General features: G+C 42.7%; 1 protein-coding gene across 4 annotated transcripts in view; it reads right to left on the minus strand.

Moving 5' to 3' along the window:
• The window catches only part of ADAM12 (ADAM metallopeptidase domain 12), a 381,920-nt gene extending 361,197 nt beyond the window's left edge, over positions 1–20,723 (minus strand). For all 4 annotated transcript variants that reach the window (XM_049854705.1, XM_049854708.1, XM_049854704.1 and 1 more), the window contains exon 1: positions 20,304–20,723. In XM_049854705.1, coding sequence (XP_049710662.1) covers positions 20,304–20,391 — 88 coding nt within the window. In that variant the 5' untranslated portion in view covers positions 20,392–20,723. The remainder of the gene's footprint in view (positions 1–20,303) is intronic.
• Positions 20,724–22,449: the final 1,726 nt, after the last annotated feature.

The following is a 22,449-nucleotide window of genomic DNA, read 5'->3' on the forward strand; positions in this document are numbered from 1 at the left end:
CCAAAATTATAACAGCCATGTGATGTAAAATTCCCAAGATAAGAAATTAACATTAAAAACTAGGCTGAAACATGTGAAATCCCTGAGGCACCTATCATAAGTAAATAAACTCTGTTCTGTAGGGACCATTCATAATCCAGGGCACACAGGACTCCCACGGAGAGGTAGTGGTGGAGGGCAACAGCCAAAAATGAGTTCAAAATTCAAATCTGTAAGGCACTGGAAGAGACAGTGCACCATAATAGAGAATTAACACCCTACGAACTTGAGATAATAGAATAATCTGAAAGGAATCACACATATGACCAAGGCACAGAAGAATATACAGAAACCACAGTGAAAGATCATGAAAGGACATTGTTTTTTAAAGGGCTAGAAGGTTTGAAAAAGAACAAAATGAAGCTTCTAGAAATGAAATTAAAGCCACTAGAAAATGTAAAGTAAGCCAATGGACAATTTAACCAGCAATTTAGACACAGCTAAAGAGAAAAGTTGGTAAAATGGAATTTAAATTTGGAGAAATCAGTCAGAATACAAACCAAAGAATGACAAAGAGACAAAGAGAAGATAAAAGCAAGAATGACAGAATTTGATACAATTACATACAATAAAGGTACCAAAGATGGTAATATAGGACAAAGCAATAATCGAAGCGATAATGGCCAAGAATTTCTGTAATTGATTGGATTCAAGAAGCACAGTAAGGCCAGATATAGATACGTCAAAAACAAATCTATATGAAGCACCTAGTAGTGAAACTAGAGAAACACACACTCATTTACCCAAAGAACAACCTTAAAAGCAACCAGAGAAAAAGGTAAGTTCAGTGCGGTGGGATAATTGTTAAACCATAGGCTTCTCAACAGTGACAGCCGAGGTCAGGATACAGTACATAATATTTGCTACAAGAAAATCGTCAACCTAGGCTTTTGTACATAGCTAACCTAGCATTCATGAGAAAAGACAAAACAATAAACGTTGTCCAGGCAAACAGATACAGATAATTTGCTAATCAACAGAGGATTGCTTTGATAAGAAGCAAACTAATATCCAGAAGGCAGAATTGATGTGCAATGGAAAAAAAAAAAAGGCGAGGACAGTAAATACTATAGCATATACAACCCAACAACAGTAAAAACAAATAACTTAAAAGCAGATACATATGCTGAATAGGGGAAGGAGGGCATATAGGAGTATACTATGTACATATAGATTAGGCTATGGGTATTTTTACATACATATTTGTATGTACAGCATGTATTTTGATAGATATAATAGAGCACAAATGGGGAACAGTCATAGAAGCTTCCTAGATACATCCAAACACCTTGAGGGACCAAGTCACTGGGGCTGAGCTCTGGGGACCATGGTCTTGGAGGATATCTAGGTCAACTGGCATAACATAATTCATGTCTTAGGCTAGGATCTCTAGAGAAGCAAATCCAGTAAAGTGTATAAATATATAGAGAGAGAGATTTACACCAAGGAAATGGCTCACACGATTGTAGAGGCTAGAACGTCCCAAGTCCGTGGATCAGGATAGAGGCTTCTCCTGATTCATGTAGCTGCAGGGGCTGGTGAACCCAAGTTTGGCAGGTTGGAGAGCAGGGCTCTTGTTCACAGGCTGTGAAGATTGACGAATCCCAAGACTGGCAGGAAAGCTGCTAACTCAGGTCCCAAGAACCAGATGTGGGATGAACAAGAAGCAGCTGCAGGAGCCAGTGCAGGCAAAAGCCAGAATATTCACTTCTATTTGGATGCAGGCCACATGCCCAAGGAAACTCCCTTTCAACTGACTGGCTGCTTACAGCAGATTCCATCATGGGAGTGATCACATATAAACACTGAGAATCATGGCCCAGCCAAGCTGACACACAATCTGAACCATCACAGCTCATAAAGAAAATGTTCTACATCCTACTTTGGTGGGTAGCATCTGGGGTTTTAAAAGCTTGTGAGTGGTCATCTAAGATACATTCATTGGTCTCATTCCATCCAGAGCAAAGGAGAATGAAAAAAAACAAAGACACAAGGAAAATATTAGTCCAGAGGACAAATGAACCATAGCCTCCACCAGCCTGAGCCCAGAAAAACTAGATGGTGTCTGGCTACCAACAACAACTCTGACAGGGATAACAACAGAGGGTTCCAGGGAGAACAGGAGAAAAATGTAGAACAAAATTCAAATTCACAAAAAAAGACCAGACTTACTGGACTGACAGAGACTGGAGGAATGCCCGAGACTATGGCATTTAGGCACCCTTCTAACTCAGAACTGAAGCCACTCCCAAAGTTCACCTTTCCGCCAAAGATTAGACGGGCCTATAAAACAAACAATACCACACGTGAGGAACGTGCTTCTTGGATCAGTCAAGTATGTGAGACCAAATGGGCAACACCTGCCTGAAAGCAAAGACAAGGAGGCAGAAGGGATGGAAAAAACTGGATGAATGGAAACGGGGAACCAGGATGCAAAGGGAAAGAGTGCTGACACATTTTTGGGATTGCAACCAATGTCACGAAACAATTTGCATATAAATTTCTGAATAAGAAACTAATTTGCTCTGTAAACTCTCACCTAAAACACAATTTAGAAAAAAAAAAAAGAAAGGAACTACTTACATCGTGTAAATCAAAATAAGCTTTGACTATTAAAAACAAAACCTACCACAACCACTGCAATACATTTCTTGGTAAGAGATATGTTTCAAGATGGGAGAGCTAAAACACTAAAGGACAATTATAACTAAAGATGGGAGAGGTTATAATAAAGGCACTAAAGCGGTCTTAGCCTACGGCAGCAGTATCTGGAAGGAGACCAGGGTTAAAGACTACATTTAGGCTGTGCTACCTGAAGTGCAAATGTTAAAAATTTAAAGGTGACTACTAAAAAATGTAGAAATAGAAATGTATAACCTCTGAATTATAAAACTAGGTGAATGTAGTTGTAAATAATTCTCCAGCAACAGGACACAGGAAAGAAGAAAAAGGTGTCCAGAAATAGCGATAGTAAATGGAAAACATAAAATAACATGGGAGAAGAGTCCACAAGTATCAAAGGTCACAATAAATGTGAATGGAAGAAACCTGTGGTTGAAAAACAGCAATTATTAAAGTTTAAAAACCTAAGTATATATGTTATTTATAATAGACACATGTGAAATACGACATGGAATAAATTCTAAAATATCTCATAGAAAAAGATATATTGAGCAAAAATATTACTCAAAATGCAAGATCTGACATCAGTTAACAAGCCTAATCTAATTGGCATACCTAGAATTCTATACCCAATACTTAGTGAATACACGTTCTTTTCAAATACAATATAACTTTTATAAACACTAACTATGTGTTAGCTTATAAAGAGAGCTTTAAATATGTGAGAGTCAGTAGGACACAGAGCATTTTCTTTGACAATAATGAAATAAAATCAAGTACCAAGAACAAGAGAACTAACCTCCTCACTCAAGCATTAAGAAAGCAAAACATACACAAAGCACTGAAAACATGTCTCAACAACTTAGGGGCAAAAAAAAATCAGAATGTAAGTTATAGACCACTTAGGATGAATGGGGACACAAAACTGAGAGCAAAATTTGTGGGAAGCAATGAAAGCGAGATCTGGAGGGAGAATTTCGGCCTTCATGAATACAGCCAAAGAATATGATGACTGAAAATGAAAGGACTAAGCCTTCAACAGAAGTTAGAACAAGAAAGTAGAACAAAGGACAGAAATTAATGAAATAGAAAACAAAAATAAAAAAGATGTACAAAAGGAAAAAATGCAACAATTACTTCAAAAAAGAAAGATAAAACATAAATAGAACTATAACCTCACAGAAACTGGATCAATTGTCAAATTTCTGATGGAAAAAAGCCCCATACCCTGATGGTTTCAGGACAAGTTCCCACAACTTTAAGAAACAAATAAGCTCTTCAGCCAAACTATCCTAGAGAAGGAAAAAAGATACAAGCTCCCTAACTCATATGAGGTTAGAGCAGCTTTGAAATGGAAACTAACAAGCCCACTCAGAGAAAGCAAAGTTATAGGCCAATGTCAGCGGTGAACATTGCCCTACAGGGGCAAAAACCCTAAATAAAATCTTAGCAAATGCAACCCACCACTATATTTTAGAATGCATCCAAATCACAGTGGAATTATTCTAAGAATTCAAGGATGGTTTAACAACACAAAATGATTAAAGTATTCACTACAGTGCTCTACAGGGTAGCTACGAGTCGGACTCCACTCGACAGGTTTATTAAATTGGTAACGGAATTAAAAAAAAAAAAAAGCGTCAGTTTCCATTGAGTTGACTGGGACTCATGGTGACTCCACATGCGTCAGTGTGTAACTGCTCCACCGGGCTTTCAACGGCCGAGTTTTTGGAAATATAACAGATCGCCAGGCCTGTCTCCTGCGGCACTCCTGGGTGAACTTGAACCTCCAACCTTTCAGTTAGCAGCTGAGCACACTAACCTTCTGCACCACCCAGGGACTCCAGACAAATGATACGAATAAATAATTATTAAAAAAGAAATGCAAAAACATATTGACACATAAAAAGGCTCTTGGAGTGTCTAATAATCAGGAAAATTCCAATTAACATGAAACATTTCACACCCAGATTGGCACCATGTAAAAGTCTGAAAATACCAAGTACAGTGGGTCCTCTGTATCCATGGATTCTGCACCCACAGATTCAGCCAATCACAGACGAAAAATATTTGGAAAAAAAAAGAAAAGACAACGAGAGAAAGGAGTTTAAGGCTTGTGAGGGGTATGGCTGGCTAGCTATGTCAAGTGCCACAGCCTGGAGAACTTCAAGGTCATGGGCAAATCAGCATCGGCTGATGCTCAGGCAGTGTCCCTGGCTGCAGAAGAAGAGCTCCAGACACTCAGGGAAGAGAAGGACTACCTTCCAGAGCAAGCCTTCAACTGTGAGGAAACAACTATTTACATAGCATTTACATTGTATCAGGTATTATAAGTTATCTAGAGATGCTTTAAAGAATATGGGAGGGTGAGCATAGGTTATACGCAAATACTACCCCATAAGGGACTTGAGCATCCATAGATTTGGTATTGGGGGTCCTGGAATCAATCCCCCATGGAGACTAAGGGACGATTATATTGGCAAGAATGGAGGTGACCAGACCTCTTCAACAAATAGGCATTTAACTGTTAGAATCAACATGTAAAACGATTGAGGAAAAACACATTAAAGTAGAAAACTGGTGCACCCTAAACCCAACAAAGCCACTTCTAATAGATTCCCTAGAGGACGTGCCTGCCTGGGAGGAGATGCGGCTCGAATTCCCGCAGCATTGCGGCATCCCAAAGCTGGGGATCAGCCATTCAGTGAAAAGAAGCAAACCAAGCACCTGTTCGACGTGAATGAGTCTTGAGACATACTGACTGAAAACACCAAGTTACAGGGTTCCATTTCCATCATGCTTAAATGCAAAAATAGTAAATATTGATCAGGAATGTGTATGTAGGTACACACACCCCCTTCAGCTTCAGAGTAGTAGCTGCCTCCACAGAAGGAGAAAGGAGACCTGGGTGGGTGGGAAGGATGGAGGTGGCTATAAACACATCTTCAACAATTTGCATCTTTAAATTTTTTTTTAAGTTCTGAAGCATATATGGTAAAATGTGGTTGGCAAGCATATGACTGTATAACTTACTCTGTGGCTTTTTTTTCAATGTTTTAAAACATTTCACATTTTATAGGAGAATGAATGACAGAGCCAAAATTTTTCATGAGCTCGTATCTCAAGCAATACTAAAACTTTACTGAGAAGAATGACTTTCACTTCAAAAATTTCCTTAGTACCTCATTTCAGAAACACATCTACCCTATAAGCCACCACACAGCTGCACTTTCAAATATAAAAAAAAAAAAAAACATTGCCGTCGAGTCGATTCTGACTCATAGCGACCCTACAGGACAGAGTAGAACTGCCTCATAGGGCTTCCAAGGACGCTGCTGATTCGAACTGCCGACCTTTTGGTTAGCAACTGAGATCTTAACCACTGTGCCAGGTGGGCTCCACACTTTCAAATATAACACCCTCTAAGTCCTTTTTAAGTCCTACACCAAGCCCTGCAAACGCTACCAAAAACCCAGACTTAAAAAAAAAAACCCACCAAAACCAGGTTCTCAGATGACATTCAGATTCAGATCGAGTAAGCATAGGTTTCATGAGAAATGCCTAAATCCTATCCTGAATTTAACTGCAAACATGGCAAAACAAGGAAACGTTGGTTAAGCAGAGGTCAGCGCTGCTAGAGAAGACATTATCAAGGTATATCAACATTTTTAAGAATGAACTGGAGGGGGGCGGAGCCAAGATGGCGGACTAGGCAGACGCTACCTCAGACCCCTCTTACAACAAAGACACGGAAAAACAAGTGAATCGATCACATACATAACAATCTACGAACCCTGAATAACAAACACAGATTTAGAGACGGAGAACGAACTAATACGGGGAAGCAGCGATTGTTTCCAGAGCCTGGAGCCAGCGTACCAGTCAGGTACGGCACAAGCACAGAGACCTGCTCCATCCCCCTGAGCTAACCCCGGGAGGGGGACCAGCCGGTTCCACGGGCGGCGTGGGACGCAGCCGGTAGGAGAAGTCCCGGGGAGGCAGTGACTGATCTTGGAGCAGAAAGAGCAGCACCCGAGCCGGGGAACCGTCCTGCAGGGATTTGGACTGGACGCAGGTACGCCATAAACACGGAGAGTTGCTCCACCCCCCTGAACTAACCCCGGGAAGGGGACCAGCCGGGTCGCGCGGGCGGCATGGGACTCAGCCGGTAGGAGAAGTCCCCGGGAGGCAGCGACTGGTAGTGGAGCGGGGAGAACAGCGTCCCAGCCGGGACACTCGGTCACGGCACAAGCACGGGGAGCTACTCCACCCATCTGAACTAACCCCGGGAGGAGGCCCAACTGGCTCTCGGAGGCGGCACGGCCACGTGGCTGGAGGGACGAGAAGTCCCCGGGAGGCAGCGACTGATTTTGGAGTCGAGAGTGTACCGTCCCAGTAGGGGAGCCTTGACGCTGGGCGTAGGGCTGGAAGCGGAGGATCTGACCGTGACTCCAGCGGGCCAGAGCCCCCGGGGGCAATCTCCACACAGCCAGCACACATAGGCGACGCGCCCGCGGGAATCTCAGATATAATAGTCATTCCAAGCAAGACAAGCAACTCTGGCTATATTCTGAGGTGCTACTCTCCTATCTCTCTGTTCCCTCCCCCACCCTCCCCAGGCGGCTTCATTAACACCTGAATAGCCTGAGCCAGAGGGAGAACTCTGATAGGGATCTGACTGCAGTTTTTTTTTAGCGGATTTTCTGGAAAAACTAGTTTCCCAGTGATGGCTCGGAGACAACAATCCATATCAAACCACTTAAAGAAGCAGACCGTGACAGCTTCTCCAACCCCCCAAACAAAAGAATCAAAATCTTTCCCAAAAGAAGATACAATCTTGGAATTATCAGATACAGAATATAAAAAACTAATTTACAGAATGCTTAATGATATCACAAATGAAATTAGGATATCTGCAGAAAAAGCCAAGGAACACACTGATAAAACTGTTGAAGAACTCAAAAAGATTATTCAAGAACATACTGGAAAAATTAATAAGTTGCAAGAATCCATAGAGAGACAACATGTAGAAATCCAAAAGATTAACAATAAAATAACAGAATTAGACAACATACTAGGAAGTCAGAGAAGCAGACTCGAGCAATTAGAATGCAGACTGGGACATCTGGAGGACCAGGGAATCAACACCAACATAGCTGAAAAAAAATCAGATAAAAGAATTTAAAAAAATGAAGAAACCCTAAGAATTATGTGGGACTCTATCAAGAAGGATAACCTGCGGGTGATTGGAGTCCCAGAACAGGGAGGGGGGACAGAAAACACAGAGAAAATAGTTGAAGAACTCCTGACAGAAAACTTCCCTGACATCATGAAAGACGAAAGGATAGCTATCCAAGATGCTCATCGAACCCCATTTAAGATTGATACAAAAAGAAAAACACCAAGACATATTATCATCAAACTCACCAAAACCAAAGATAAACAGAAAATTTTAAAAGCAGCCAGGGAGAAAAGAAAGGTTTCCTTCAAGGGAGAATCAATAAGAATATGTTCTGACTACTCAGCAGAAACCATGCAGGCAAGAAGGGAATGGGACGACATATACAGAACACTGAAGGAGAAAAACTGCCAACCAAGGATCATATATCCAGCAAAACTCTCTCTGAAATATGAAGGCGAAATTAAGATATTTACAGACAAACACAAGTTTAGAGAATTTGCAAAAACCAAACCAAAGCTACAAGAAATACTAAAGGATATTGTTTGGTCAGAGAACCAATAATATCAGATACCAGCACAACACAAGGTCACAAAACAGATCGTCCTGATATCAACTCAAATAGGGAAATCACAAAAACAAACAAATTAAGATTAATTAAAAAAAAAAAATACACATAACAGGGAATTATGGAAGTCAATAGGTAAAAGATCACAATAATCAAAAAGAGGGACTAAATACAGGAGGCATTGAACTGCCATATGGAGAGTGATACAAGGCGATATAGAACAATACAAGTTAGGTTTTTACTTAGAAAAATAGGGGTAAATAATAAGGTAACCACAAAAAGGTATAACAACTCTATAACTCAAGATAAAAACCAAGAAAAACGTAACGACTCAACTAACATAAAGTCAAGCACTATGAAAATGAGGATCTCACAATTTACTAAGAAAAACGTCTCAGCACAAAAAAGTATGTGGAAAAATGAAATTGTCAACAACACACATAAAAAGGCATCAAAATGACAGCACTAAAAACTTATTTATCTATAATTACCCTGAATGTAAATGGACTAAATGCACCAATAAAGAGACAGAGAGTCACAGACTGGATAAAGAAACACGATCCATCTATATGCTGCCTACAAGAGACACACCTTAGACTTAGAGACACAAACAAACTAAAACTCAAAGGATGGAAAAAAGTATATCAAGCAAACAATAAGCAAAAAAGAAGAGGAGTAGCAATATTAATTTCTGACAAAATAGACTTTAGACTTAAATCCACCACAAAGGATAAAGAAGGACACTATATAATGATAAAAGGGACAATTGATCAGGAAGACATAACCATATTAAATATTTACGCACCCAATGACAGGGCTGCAAGATACATAAATCAAATTTTAACAGAATTGAAAAGCGAGATAGATACCTCCACAATTATAGTAGGAGACTTCAACACACCACTTTCGGAGAAGGACAGGACATCCAGTAAGAAGCTCAACAGAGACACGGAAGATCTAATTACAACAATCAACCAACTTGACCTCATTGACTTATACAGAACTCTCCACCCAACTGCTGCAAAATATACTTTTTTTTCTAGCGCACATGGAACATTCTCTAGAATAGACCACATATTAGGTCATAAAACAAACCTTTGCAGAGTCCAAAACATCGAAATATTACAAAGCATCTTCTCAGACCACAAGGCAATAAAACTAGAGATCAATAACAGAAAAACGAGGGAAAAGAAATCAAATACTTGGAAAATGAACAATACCCTCCTGAAAAAAGACTGGGTTATAGAAGACATCAAGGAGGGAATAAGGAAATTCATAGAAAGCAACGAGAATGAAAATACTTCCTATCAAAACCTCTGGGACACAGAAAAACAATGCTCAGAGGCCAATTTATATCACTTAATGCACACATACAAAAAGAAGAAAGAGCCAAAATCAGAGAACTGTCCCTACAACTTGAACAAATAGAAAGTGAGCAACAAAAGAATTCATCGGGCACCAGAAGAAAACAAATAATAAAAATTAGAGCTGAACTAAATGAATTAGAGAACAGAAAAACAATCGAAAGAATTAACAAAGCCAAAAGCTGGTTCTTTGAAAAAATTAACAAAATTGATAAACCATTGGCTAGACTGACTAAAGAAATACAGGAAAGGAAACAAATAACCCGAATAAGAAATGAAAAGGACCACATCACAACAGAACCAAATGAAATTAAAAGAATCATTTCAGATTATTATGAAAAATTGTACTCTAACAAATTTGAAAACCTAGAAGAAATGGATGAATTCCTGGAAAAACACTACCTACCTAAACTAACACATTCAGAAGTAGAACAACTAAATAGACCCATAACAAAAAAAGAGATTGAAACGGTAATCAAAAAACTCCCAACAAAAAAAAGCCCTGGCCCGGACGGCTTCACTGCAGAGTTCTACCAAACTTTCAGAGAAGAGTTAACACCACTACTACTGAAGGTATTTCAAAGCATAGAAAAGGACGGAATACTACCCAACTCATTCTATGAAGCCACCATCTCCCTGATACCAAAACCAGGTAAAGACATTACAAAAAAAGAAAATTATAGACCTATATCCCTCATGAACATTGATGCAAAAATCCTCAACAAAATTCTAGCCAATAGAATCCAACAACACATCAAAAAAATAATTCACCCTGATCAAGTGGGATTTATACCAGGTATGCAAGGCTGGTTTAATATCAGAAAAACCATTAATGTAATCCATCACATAAATAAAACAAAAGACAAAAACCACATGATCTTATCAATTGATGCAGAAAAGGCATTTGACAAAGTCCAACACCCATTCATGATAAAAACTCTTACCAAAATAGGAATTGAAGGAAAATTCCTCAACATAATAAAGGGCATCTATGCAAAGCCAACAGCCAATATCACTCTAAATGGAGAGAACCTGAAAGCATTTCCCTTGAGAACGGGAACCAGACAAGGATGCCCTTTATCACCGCTCTTATTCAACATCGTGTTGGAAGTCTTAGCCAGGGCAATTAGGCTAGACAAAGAAATAAAAGGTATCCGGATTGGCAAGGAAGAAGTAAAGTTATCACTATTTGCAGATGATATGATTATATACACACAGAAAACCCTAAGGAATCCTCCAGAAAACTACTGAAACTAATAGAAGAGTTTGGCAGAGTCTCAGGTTATAAAATAAACATACAAAAATCACTTGGATTCCTCTACATCAACAAAAAGAATACCGAAGAGCAAATAACCAAATCAATACCATTCACAGTAGCCCCCAAGAAGATAAGATACTTAGGAATAAATCTTACCAAGGATGTAAAAGACCTATACAAAGAAAACTACAAAGCTCTACTACAAGAAATTCAAAAGGACATACTTAAGTGGAAAAATATACCTTGCTCATGGATAGGAAGACTTAACATAGTAAAAATGTCTATTCTACCAAAAGCCATCTATACATTTAACGCACTTCCGATCCAAATTCCAATGTCATATTTTAAGGGGATAGAGAAACAAATCACGAATTTCATATGGAAGGGACAGAAGCCCCGGATAAGCAAAGCACTACTGAAAAAGAAGAAGAAAGTGGGAGGCCTCACCTTACCTGACTTCAGAACCTATTATACAGCCACAGTAGTCAAAACAGCCTGGTATTGGTACAACAACAGACACATAGACCAATGGAACAGAATTGAGAACCCAGACATAGATCCATCCACGTATGAGCAGCTGATATTTGACAAAGGACCAGTGTCAATTAACTGGGGAAAAGATAGCCTTTTTAACAAATGGTGCTAGCATAACTGGATATCCATTTGCAAAAAAATGAAACAGGACCCATACCTCACACCATGCACAAAAATTAACTCCAAGTGGATCAAAGACCTAAACATAAAGACTAAAACGATAAAGATCATGGAAGAAAAAATTGGGACAACCCTAGGAGCCCTAATACAAGGTATAAACAGAATACAAAACATTACCAAAAATGATGAAGAGAAACCCGATAACTGGGAGCTCCTAAAAATCAAACACCTATGCTCATCTAAAGACTTCACCAAAAGGGTAAAAAGACCACCTACAGATTGGGAAAGAATTTTCAGCTATGACATCTCCGACCAGCGCCTGATCTCTAAAATCTACATGATTCCGTCAAAACTCAACCACAAAAAGACAAACAACCCAATCAAGAAGTGGGCAAAGGATATGAACACACATTTCTCTGAAGAAGATATTCAGGCAGCCAACAGATACATGAGAAAATGCTCTCGATCATTAGCCATTAGAGAAATGCAAATTAAAACTATGATGAGATTCCATCTCACACCAGCAAGGCTGGCATTAATCCAAAAAACACAAAATAATAAATGTTGGAGAGGCTGCGGAGAGATTGGAACTCTCATACACTGCTGGTGGGAATGTAAAATGGTACAACCACTTTGGAAATCTATCTGGCGTTATCTTAAACAGTTAGAAATAGAACTACCATACAACCCAGAAATCCCACTTCTAGGAATATACCCTAGAGATACAAGAGCCTTCATACAAACAGATATATGCACATCCATGTTTATTGCAGCTCTGTTTACAATAGCAAAAAGTTGGAAGCAACCAAGGTGTCCATCAACGGATGAATGGGTAAATAAATTGTGGTATATTCACACAATGGAATACTACGCATCGATAAAGAACAGTGACGAATCTCTGAAACATTTCATAACATGGAGGAACCTGGAACGCATTATGCTGAGCGAAATTAGTCAGAGGCAAAAGGACAAATATTGTATAAGACCACTATTATAAGATCTTGAGAAATAGTAAACCTGAGAAGAACACATACTTTTGTGGTTATGAGGCGGGGAGGGAGGGAGGGTGGGAGAGGGTTTTTTATTGATTAATCAGTAGATAAGAACTGCTTTAGGTGAAGGGAAAGACAACACTCAATACATGGAAGGTCAGCTCAATTGGACTGGACCAAAAGCAAAGAAGTTTCCAGGATAAAATGAATGCTTCAAAGGTCAGGGGAGCAAGTGCGGGGGTCTGGGGAACATGGTTTGCGGGGACTTCTAAATCAATTGGCAAAATAATTCTATTATGAAATCATTCTGCATCCCACGAAGAGAAAAAAAAAAAAAAAGAATGAACTGGAGTCCCTGGATGGGGCAAAAGACTAAAGCGCTCTGCTGTTAACTGAAAGGTTAGAAGTTCGAGTCCACCCAGAGGCACCTCAGAAGAAAGGCCTGGCAATCTACTTCTGAAAACTCAGCCACTGACAACCCTGTGGAGCTAAGTTCTGTTCTGACACCAAGGGGATCCCCATGAGTCAGACTCGACTGGACGGCAACTGGGAAAAGAACGGATCGTTGAAGTTGGTGGGGGGCGGGGTGCAAAGCCTCAGGAGCAGACAAACAGAGAGCCTGGAGGCAGCGCTCTGAGGCGGCCCCATTATTTACTCAGTACCTAGAAAGTGAGCTTTAAATGTAGCCTTGGGATGCCATTACAGCTTAACAGATAAAAAAATATCAATGTGATGCTGAGTTTTTCAGCTTCCTCACATCATTTATCAACTGGAGGCAAGGTAAAAAAAAAAAAAATACTGGGCATTAAATAAGGCATGGTGACATAGAATAAACACTGAGCCAAAGACAGGACAAAGCGCAGCCTGGCAGAAGGCCCAATATTCACCGTGTACATCTCGAGGGGCGAGTGAAGTTTATTTGAACGCAGTTGCCATTCTGTTTGAAACCTAACTAAATTGCAGCCTCATTGTTATAGACGTTACAATTACTCTGAAGTCAGAGGACGTAGATTACAAAATGCTTGCCACAACGGAGGTGGTGTAAGCTGGCCTCCATCACAGGACAGCCTGGAGGTCCCGGATTGCCACCTACCGTGATCTCAGCATCCGAAGCTATGGTTCCCTCTGAGGGTGATAAGAAGACCCACCACGAGATCGTTCCATGAGGACTGCATGAGACGGTGCAGGCAAAGACCCTGGCACAGAGCCTGGCATTGAGCCACTCGAGAAATGCCTTTTTAAGTAACTCTGCGTGGGTATAAAAACCCTAGGCTCAGTGGAACACTAGACAAACATATATAAAGACACAGCTACTAAAAATGCACAGAACTCATTTTCTAAACCATTCTGTCTAGATTATATCAATTTCACTTTCTCACTGCCCAAGACCCCAATAATGAAAGTACATTACACAGGACAATTCTGCTTCACACAGCTCACGGTGGGCCCATGGCCAAAGGGCTCTGGAGCTCCTCATTGGCTACAGGAGAAACATCTGAAAATGTTTCTCACACCTGTCTTTATAAATCATCCTTACTGCAGGAACAATTTAGCTTAAAAAGGCCTCTGGAAGACACTCTGATACAAAACAAACATTTTCTGCAACTGTAATGAGTTCATTACAGCATCGTCTCAGTCTGGGGTGGGGGTGCTTCCTGAGCTGTGGGAGCTGCAGTCCAGCACATGCTTTACAGTTTCCACAGCTGCGGCATCCATCTAATTAGGTGTATGTTGACTGAGTTTTTATAGATGTTTAAAATAAAGTTTTAAAACATTTAAAAAGGACTTAATTTCTGTTTCAACAAGGGAGGGATAGAGAAAGCTCAATGACAAGTGAGAAAAGGGAAATGTCTATATGGAGAGCTTGGTAATAACGGCACAGGGTGACTTCTAAACACACATGACAGAGTCACAGGGGTTTGTCTGAGCTCCTTTCTGAAACCCTATAACAACAATAGCAATAAATGACAAGATTTCCTGAGAACATAACAAGTCAGAGAAAGCAACAAAACTTCAGAAGACAGAAAAAGGAAGGGTGAGTGGTTATCTATCTGAGAAGAGAGAACTGGGGCCCAAGCCTGCAGAGGAGGGCCAAATAGAAAACAACAGGATTAAGTTTAAAAAAAAAAAAAAAAATGCTAGGTACCCTCTCTAACCCCACTGTCCTGCTCAGCTCCCAGGCCCTAGGACCAGGCTTATACCTCCTCAGCAGCGAGAAGCTGAAGTATATTCTTTGGGGAAACTAAGCAGCCCAAGAAAAAAGGTGACTAATCAGCGATATATGGAGGTACCCCAACAAAATGGAGGCCTGCCATTCAGAAAACCCATCTGTGGAAGAACACACAGCTTCCCAACAGCTTTTTACTGCCTCGTTATTAAATATCGACAGAGAGCAAGAGCCAGACATTTGAAGAAAGTAACAGACGAAAGTCAGGGGGAAAAAAATCTCAAAGCTGTCAATGAGAATGAAGTGAACAAAAGAATACTTAAAGTAATAATAACCTCAAAGATTTCACAGAAATCTTGTATCCAATAAAAAAAAAGGACGACAACAACAACAAAAAAAGGAACATTCAGAGAACAAGAACCATTTATGGGATATTAAGTATATGATAGCAGAAATTTTAAAATGTGACTAGAAAGGATGGAAAAATGAAATTAAAAAACTCTCTGAGAAATAGAACAAAAACTCAAAGTGACAAAATAGTAAGAAAATTGAGGGATTTTTCAGGAGGCCAAGATAACCAACTAATAGCAATTTCAGAAAAAGGGGAAAACCAGGAAGAAAGAAATCATGGAGGAAATAATACCAAAAAAAAAAAAAGTATAGTAAACTTTACAGCATGAATTTTCAAACTGGAAGGGCCCTCTGAGTACTCAAGAAAATTACTGATAAGAACATCACCAAAACACAGCACCATTAAATGTAAGATTAGGGATAAAGATAAAAGTTTCCAAGAAAAATACTTAAAAGCTACAATTAAAGGGCTGACAATCAGAATGCCACCAAGTTCTCAACCAGCAATGGGCACAGAGGTAATGAAGAAATGCCTTAAAAAAGACTAACGAAATAGGAATTCCATCTTGGGATTTTATACTTAGAAAAAAAAAAATTTTTTTTTTTTTTTTTAAGCACTTGGCTGCTAACCCAAAGGTTGGAAGTTCAAACCCACCCAGCAGCTGTACGGGAAAAAGACCTGGAAATCTGCTCCCATGAAGATTACAGCTTAAAAAACCCTATAGGCATGTCATGGATTGACTTGTATCCCCCCAAAAATATGTGTCAACTTAGTTAGGCCATGACTCCCAGTATTGTGTGACTGTCCTCCATTCTATGATAGGATAAGGGTTGGATTGTAACACCACCCTTACTCAGGTCACCTCCCTGATCCAAGGTAAAGGGAGTTTCCCTGGGGTATCACCCGCACCACCTTTTATCAAGAGATAAAAGGAAAGGGAAGCAAGCAAAGAGTTGGGGACCCCATATCATCAAGAAAGCAGCACCAGGAGCAGAGCACATCCTTTGCACATGGGGTCCCTGCACCTGAGAAGCTCCTCAACCAGGGGAAGATTGAAGGCAAGGACCTTCCTCCAGAGCCACTAGAGAGAGAAAGCCTTCCCCTGTAGCTGATGCCCTGAATTTGGACTTGTAACCTGCTAAACTGTGAGAAAATAAATTTCTATTTGTTAAAGCCATCCATTTGTAGTATTTCTGTTATGGCAGCACTAGATGACTAAAACAAGTCACCTAAAGCACAATAATTAAAAAAAAAAAAAACCTTATGAGGCAGTTCTACTCTGTCACATGGGGTCGCTATGAGTCAGAATCAAATCAATGGCACCCAAGAACATACATGTATTTACACACACAGAGTATTGGCAGAGAGCCATTCCAACCTTCTTTCTTACTCATAGAACTCTTTTGTTTGAAGCAGAAATGTGTACAGCTAAAAACTATTCACTTTTCTATCTGCCTGTACAGCTAGCAGTGGCCTGTGTCACATACTGGCCAAAGAGATCTAAGTGAAAATTTGCTACAAAAGTTTCTGGAAATATTTTTATTTTCCTGAAAAAAAAGATTTGACTGCCTCTGCCTTTTGCCCCTTCTGCTTTATTATTGCCTAGAATGCAGATACACTGCCACAAGGAACAGCAGCCATCATGAAACCATGAGGCAAAAGTCAACTTCTATGTATGTCAGATACAAATAAAAGAAAGCACTGGGGTCCCTGACAGTATCACCAACCCACCGTACTGGTTCTGTACTTCACCCCTCCTTGTTACATAAACAGAAAAAAAAATCGCTTTTTAAAAAAATCGATCAAGTCCTATTTTCTAGTATTTGCAGCTGAAAGCATTCCTAAAACAGTCACAAGTTATCAGAAAATGTTATCTACCACACACCCTTCCTCAGAGGAGATGTGTGTCACATAAACAGGGAATAACTAGGAAATAGGAAGTTATGGTATTCGGAAAACAGGTGATCCAACACAGGAAGAAGTCGAAAGAAACTTCCAGCATCTTGGTAAGGGGAGTCCTGGGAAGAAAAGCTACAAAGCAACCAGTTCCTGTTGAAACAGGAGGATAAAACAGGTTTTACCCACCAAGGAGAGATGCCTCCAAGAAAAAATAATGGACAGATTACCTGACGTGTCTGATCATGTTGGAAAGCATTCAGTAGTTCTCCCAGATAATTTGGTAGCAAAGTGGATATTGGCAGACAGAAAACAAAGCAAGCAGGGAAGAAAAAAAAAAGCAATTATTAACTCTAGGAAAAACCAAAAAGTTGAAAGAGAGATGAAATGGAATCATAGAACGCTGTGTGGCTCAACTATGAACGGTATTTGCAAAGTCTTCACAGTGTAAACATTGATTTTTTTTTTTTTTTAATTATGGCAACACAATATTGGGAGACTAGACACAAGGGAAGCCGGTGTGGCTGGAATAGAGTGAGCAAGGGGGAGGACGTATGAAAGGGGATCAGAGAGGAAACAGGGACTAGGTCATCCAGGAGTTTGGATTTTCTTTCCAAGGAGCAACAGAAAGCCACTGGAGAGTTTTAAACAGGAAGCCAGCATGATCCAACTCATGATTTAAAATGATGACTTTGGCTGTGATGCTGGGGACAGTATGCTGTGCAGGCAGAAAAAGTAAGTCAGCAGAATGCTCAGGGACCACTAAAGAACCGATAAAAGGCGTCTGCAGAAGGGATTTTTTTTTTTTTTAATTGGCCTGGACTGGGGAGGTAACAATGAAAATGGGAGAAGTTTTGGAGATTACTGGCTCATGATGACGACGCAGGTGTTGGCATAAGGCGTGTGCAGAAGGCAGGGGAGGTTATCACTAAGCTGGGAAAGATTGGGTAGGAATGGAGTTGGGAATGGAGGGTTTGGCATCTAGAGTTCCGTCCTGGGACCGGTGCAGTTTTAATCCACCAGCCATTCTGTGGGAGAAAGATGTGGCGATCTGTTTCCATAAAGATTTACCGTCTCGGAAGCTCTACAGGGCAGTTGTAGTCTGCCCTACAGCGTCGCTATGAGTCAGAATCGACTCAACCACAGTGGGTTTGGTTTTTTGGTTTAGGGCTGAGTTGCCCCTGAAAGTACCAAGTAAGTAATTGCTCTAGAGCTCAGGGTAGCTATCAGGGCTGGAGAAAAGCCCCGGGCTACAGTCTTCCCTTAACAAGTAGTAATTCCTCCTTCTCTCATGCCAACACAAAGAAAAGTTTCATTATATGTTTGGATATTTAAACAATCTCATTGGTATAATGTGGGGCACCGCCTGGTTTAAGACTTGATACTGAGATTTCAAAGGTAAACAGCCGTGAATACTGGGATATCACAGTATGTCACCCATCCACAAATTATGTCCTAACGGATTTGTCTATTTTGAGTCACACCTATCCTGAGGAAAAACGTTTCTCAACATAAAGGTTGCCTCTCTCCCCCCATGAAATAACTTCTTATATTAGCTTGATTAAATAACAAACATTTTTCCTCTAAAAAACAATACTGTCCATTCCTTTGTAAAGCATGTGCCAAACTCAAGACCACCTCTGACATACTCAAGACCACGTCAGACATACTCAAGACCACCTCAGACATACTCAAGACCACCTCAGACATACTCAAGACCACCTCTGACATACTCAAGACCACCTCAGACATACTCAAGACCACCTCAGACATACTCAAGACCACCTCTGACATACTCAAGACCACGTCAGACATACTCAAGACCACGTCAGACATACTCAAGACCACCTCAGACATACTCAAGACCACCTCTGACATACTCAAGACCACCTCAGACATATTCAAGACCACCTCAGACATACTCTTGCAATTCTATTTTGGTTTCTCAAAAGTTCTTTCCTAAAAAAACATTCAAAAGAACCAGCCTGCACACAAGCCTTTCAAAACACGTTGGACCACTACTTCTGTTTATCTCTAGGCCATGGAGTTTTTTAACTAAACAGTCAGCAGCATTCTGTCTTGGCTTCCTCCTTGTTTCTCCTTTGCTTTGTGCAATTCTTTTATTTAATCATTACGTCCCAAATTGGTCTTCATCCTTATGTGGATTTAAACAAAAGCTGGGTGCTAGCCATTATTACATTAGACGCGGTGGGGGGGTGTATTAGTGGCAATTGAAAAATAAAACGTACCATGAAATGGTAAAGTTTCGCGATTAAGGCCAGTTGTTGGAAAACAAATGCCTGTTACAATCGCAGAAACGTCGAGTTTGAGGCCAAGGCCGGTCATTCATAGGTGGACCGACGGCGCCCCTAGCGGCAGAAGGCGTCGGCGGAGATGTGGGCAAGCTTGCGAATTTTCAAAAAGGCACCTGCTGGGTGAGCGCTCATTACGCAAACAGAAGGAGCCACAGGTGCCCCATTTTAAAGAAATCCAACTTGGGAAAATCTAGATGTGTAAAACAGAGATAGTCTGCACCTTGGTTTAACTCTGAAAGGAGCTCTAGCTTTACACAAGGCTGACTGAAGCATCATTTACAGCCGAGAGATGGAGAGGCAGGAAGTGGGGGAAATTCAGCTCGTTTATGCCGCCTTTGCCAGCTAGAGCGCGGTCCGAAGGGAAAGAAAACTGAAGGAGTAGGGGAAAGAAAGAGTCCACTGACAACTAAAACCGAGAGCTCTGTGGAGCGCGGTGGGCACACCTGCCTCACCTGCGTGGTTCCTGCGCGTCCCCGAAGCGCACCACGTGGGGACAGGGGTGGAAAGGGGACATGGTCCAGGGTGGACCCGGAGCCTGGAGTGGGGGGTTTCACTAAGGGACAGAGTAAGACGATCCGAGGCGCAGCATCCCGGGCGACACGTGTAACTGTCAAGATCCAGGGTGACACGCGGGCCAAAGACATCCGAAACACTCAGCCACGACCGAAAGCGCTAGGGAGCAGCCCGAGACAATGCAGGGGTCCACGGGCCAGGTGTCCCCTTCGGGATCTGGCCCCTAGGGGATCTCCGCACTGCGCCCTGAGCGCCGCCTCCCCGGCCGCTCCGGCACTCAGGGTTCCCCCAATACGGCGCGCGCGGTGCACCCAGGGCGAGTCCGCAGACGGCGGGCGACACCGGGCGGCGGGGACGGCGCGGGCGGCCGGCTCGGCGACTTACCTCGGGCGGCGCGCGGCACCAGCAGGGCCCCGGCCAGGACGAGCAGCAGGGCGCGGGCGCGGGGCGCGGGCGGCGGGCACGCAGCCATGGTCGCCGCTCAGGGCAGCGGGTCCCCCGCGGGCAGCGGGCGGGGGCCGGGCGGCGGGGCCCGCGGGCGCCCCTGCTGCATGGGGCGGTGCCGGGAGCGCGGCCGGGCTGCACTAGAAAGTTCTCCGGTGCGCGCGCGTGGGCCGAGCCGGCCCGACCGCTGCACTAATAAGCACAGCGCCGAGCTGGCCGGGGCGGGAAGGCGTTAGTGGAGGGGCCGGCCTGTGCAGTGGACCCGCGGCCGCAGTCACCGGCCGCATCACCACGGAACAAACTCGCGGCGCCCCCGCCCGCCGCGACGGCGTCCCGCGGGTCCTAGAGCCCGCACAGCCCCCCGCCCGGCCCTGGGCGGTGCCCCCCGGGGCGGCTCAGCGCAGGGGCCTCCTGGGTGCGCGCTCCGGCGACACCGACGTGGCTGGATGGCGGCGCACCGCTCCCCGCGCACGCATCCCCACCCGAGGATGATGTGGCCGCGGGGCCCCAGCCCGGTGCCAAGAGCACACACGCGGCCCAGGCCAGCTTTCCAGTCCGAGTCTGGAAAGGATGACTCGGCTGCGCTCCCGGCTCTCTGGGAGCCCGCGGAACGCCGGTAGCAGGTCTGCACCCCCCCTTCCCCCAGCCCGTTCCTGCGCCCCCAACCGACCTCCAGGGCCCTAGACTTCAGCTTGGACGCGCACGCACCTGGTATCTGGGCCTTGTGTTTCTACACATGTGGCTGTAGGTTTTACGTGACTGGGTTTGGCTGACATTGCTTTTCTGTGGCAAGGACGCAGATACGTGTAAGGTGTCCCTTCCCAAGCTTGCGTGATTATAAGCAGCAGCTGGGATTGTTAAAATACAGATTCCCAGGCGCCCTCCCACACCTTTGGAATGAGATTCTTTAGGCCTTGGGGCCTGGGGGTTTGGGAAACACCAAGAAACTGAATGGAGGTATCATCTTCCAATCCTAGGGCTTGGCCTCCAATTCTCAACCTTGAAGACTTGTTAAGACTCCTAAGAGCAGCTCAAAGATCCAACGCTGGCCCCACCCAGACCGACTGAATCAGCATCCCCTAAGAAGGAAGAGCCTGCATAGCTCTCACAGCCCCAGGTGATTCCACTGTGTAGCCAGGGTCAGACGCGCCGGTATCTGTCTTGTGACCTACGCTCAATTCGTGCCTGAGACCCGATTCTAATAGGGGGTTAACCAGCTCTTGAGAAAACCCTTTCTTTGCCATCTTTTACTGCTGGGAAGTAACGTTTCCATGCTCTCTCCCAACCCCAGGTTTTTGCAGGGTTCCCAAGAACCAGAGGAACCCTGTGAACTAGGTGCAGGACTTGTTTAAAAACCAAGAGGACCCAAGTTTTACAGTGGTGGCCAGGGGCCAGGAGGAGGAGAGCGAGGTGTTGCTTGGGGCGGGGGGATGAGTTTCTGTTAAGGACGATGAAAAAATCACAAACAATGGTGATGTTTGCACAGTGTGATGAACACTAAAAAAAAAAAAACTAGTGGCCCTAAATTACGCCCACAAAGGTTGAAATGGCAAGTGTTCTGTTACATATGTTTTACCGCAATAAAATTTAAAAACAATGGAGAGGCAGACACATTGGCCCCCTTCTCTGTGTCAGGATATGAAGACACTCAATTTGGAAACAGGTGGCCTGGGTTCAAGTGTAGATGCAGCCTTATCACTTACCAGCTCTGTGTTGCCAACTTTCCTTTGTCCGTTCCTTCTCTCATCAATGAGCACCACACTGTGTTAGGGACTAGGAACTGAGATGGGAGAAATGCCTCTTGCCTTCAGAGAATTTTCCATGTGGTAGGACAAACCAATAAATCAGGTATTGAACAATGTGAACTGGTTACTTAATCAATGTAATAGCAATTAGGCGGTTTAATTACTGTATTATTTATTACATACTGCATGTAATCTGAGTGTCGTGAGCATGTGCTTCGCGTGCGTTATTTAATTTTCAAATCCTGAGTCTACCGGTAAGGAAGCAGCAGCTTATAGGGCTAAGTAACGTCCCCAAGGCCATACAGCTAAGAAGTAGGCCAGAATCAGCTGTTTGCAGCTAC

The sequence above is a fragment of the Elephas maximus genome, chromosome 16 (assembly GCF_024166365.1).
Source record: "Elephas maximus indicus isolate mEleMax1 chromosome 16, mEleMax1 primary haplotype, whole genome shotgun sequence".
In the NCBI taxonomy this organism is placed as follows: domain Eukaryota; kingdom Metazoa; phylum Chordata; class Mammalia; order Proboscidea; family Elephantidae; genus Elephas; species Elephas maximus.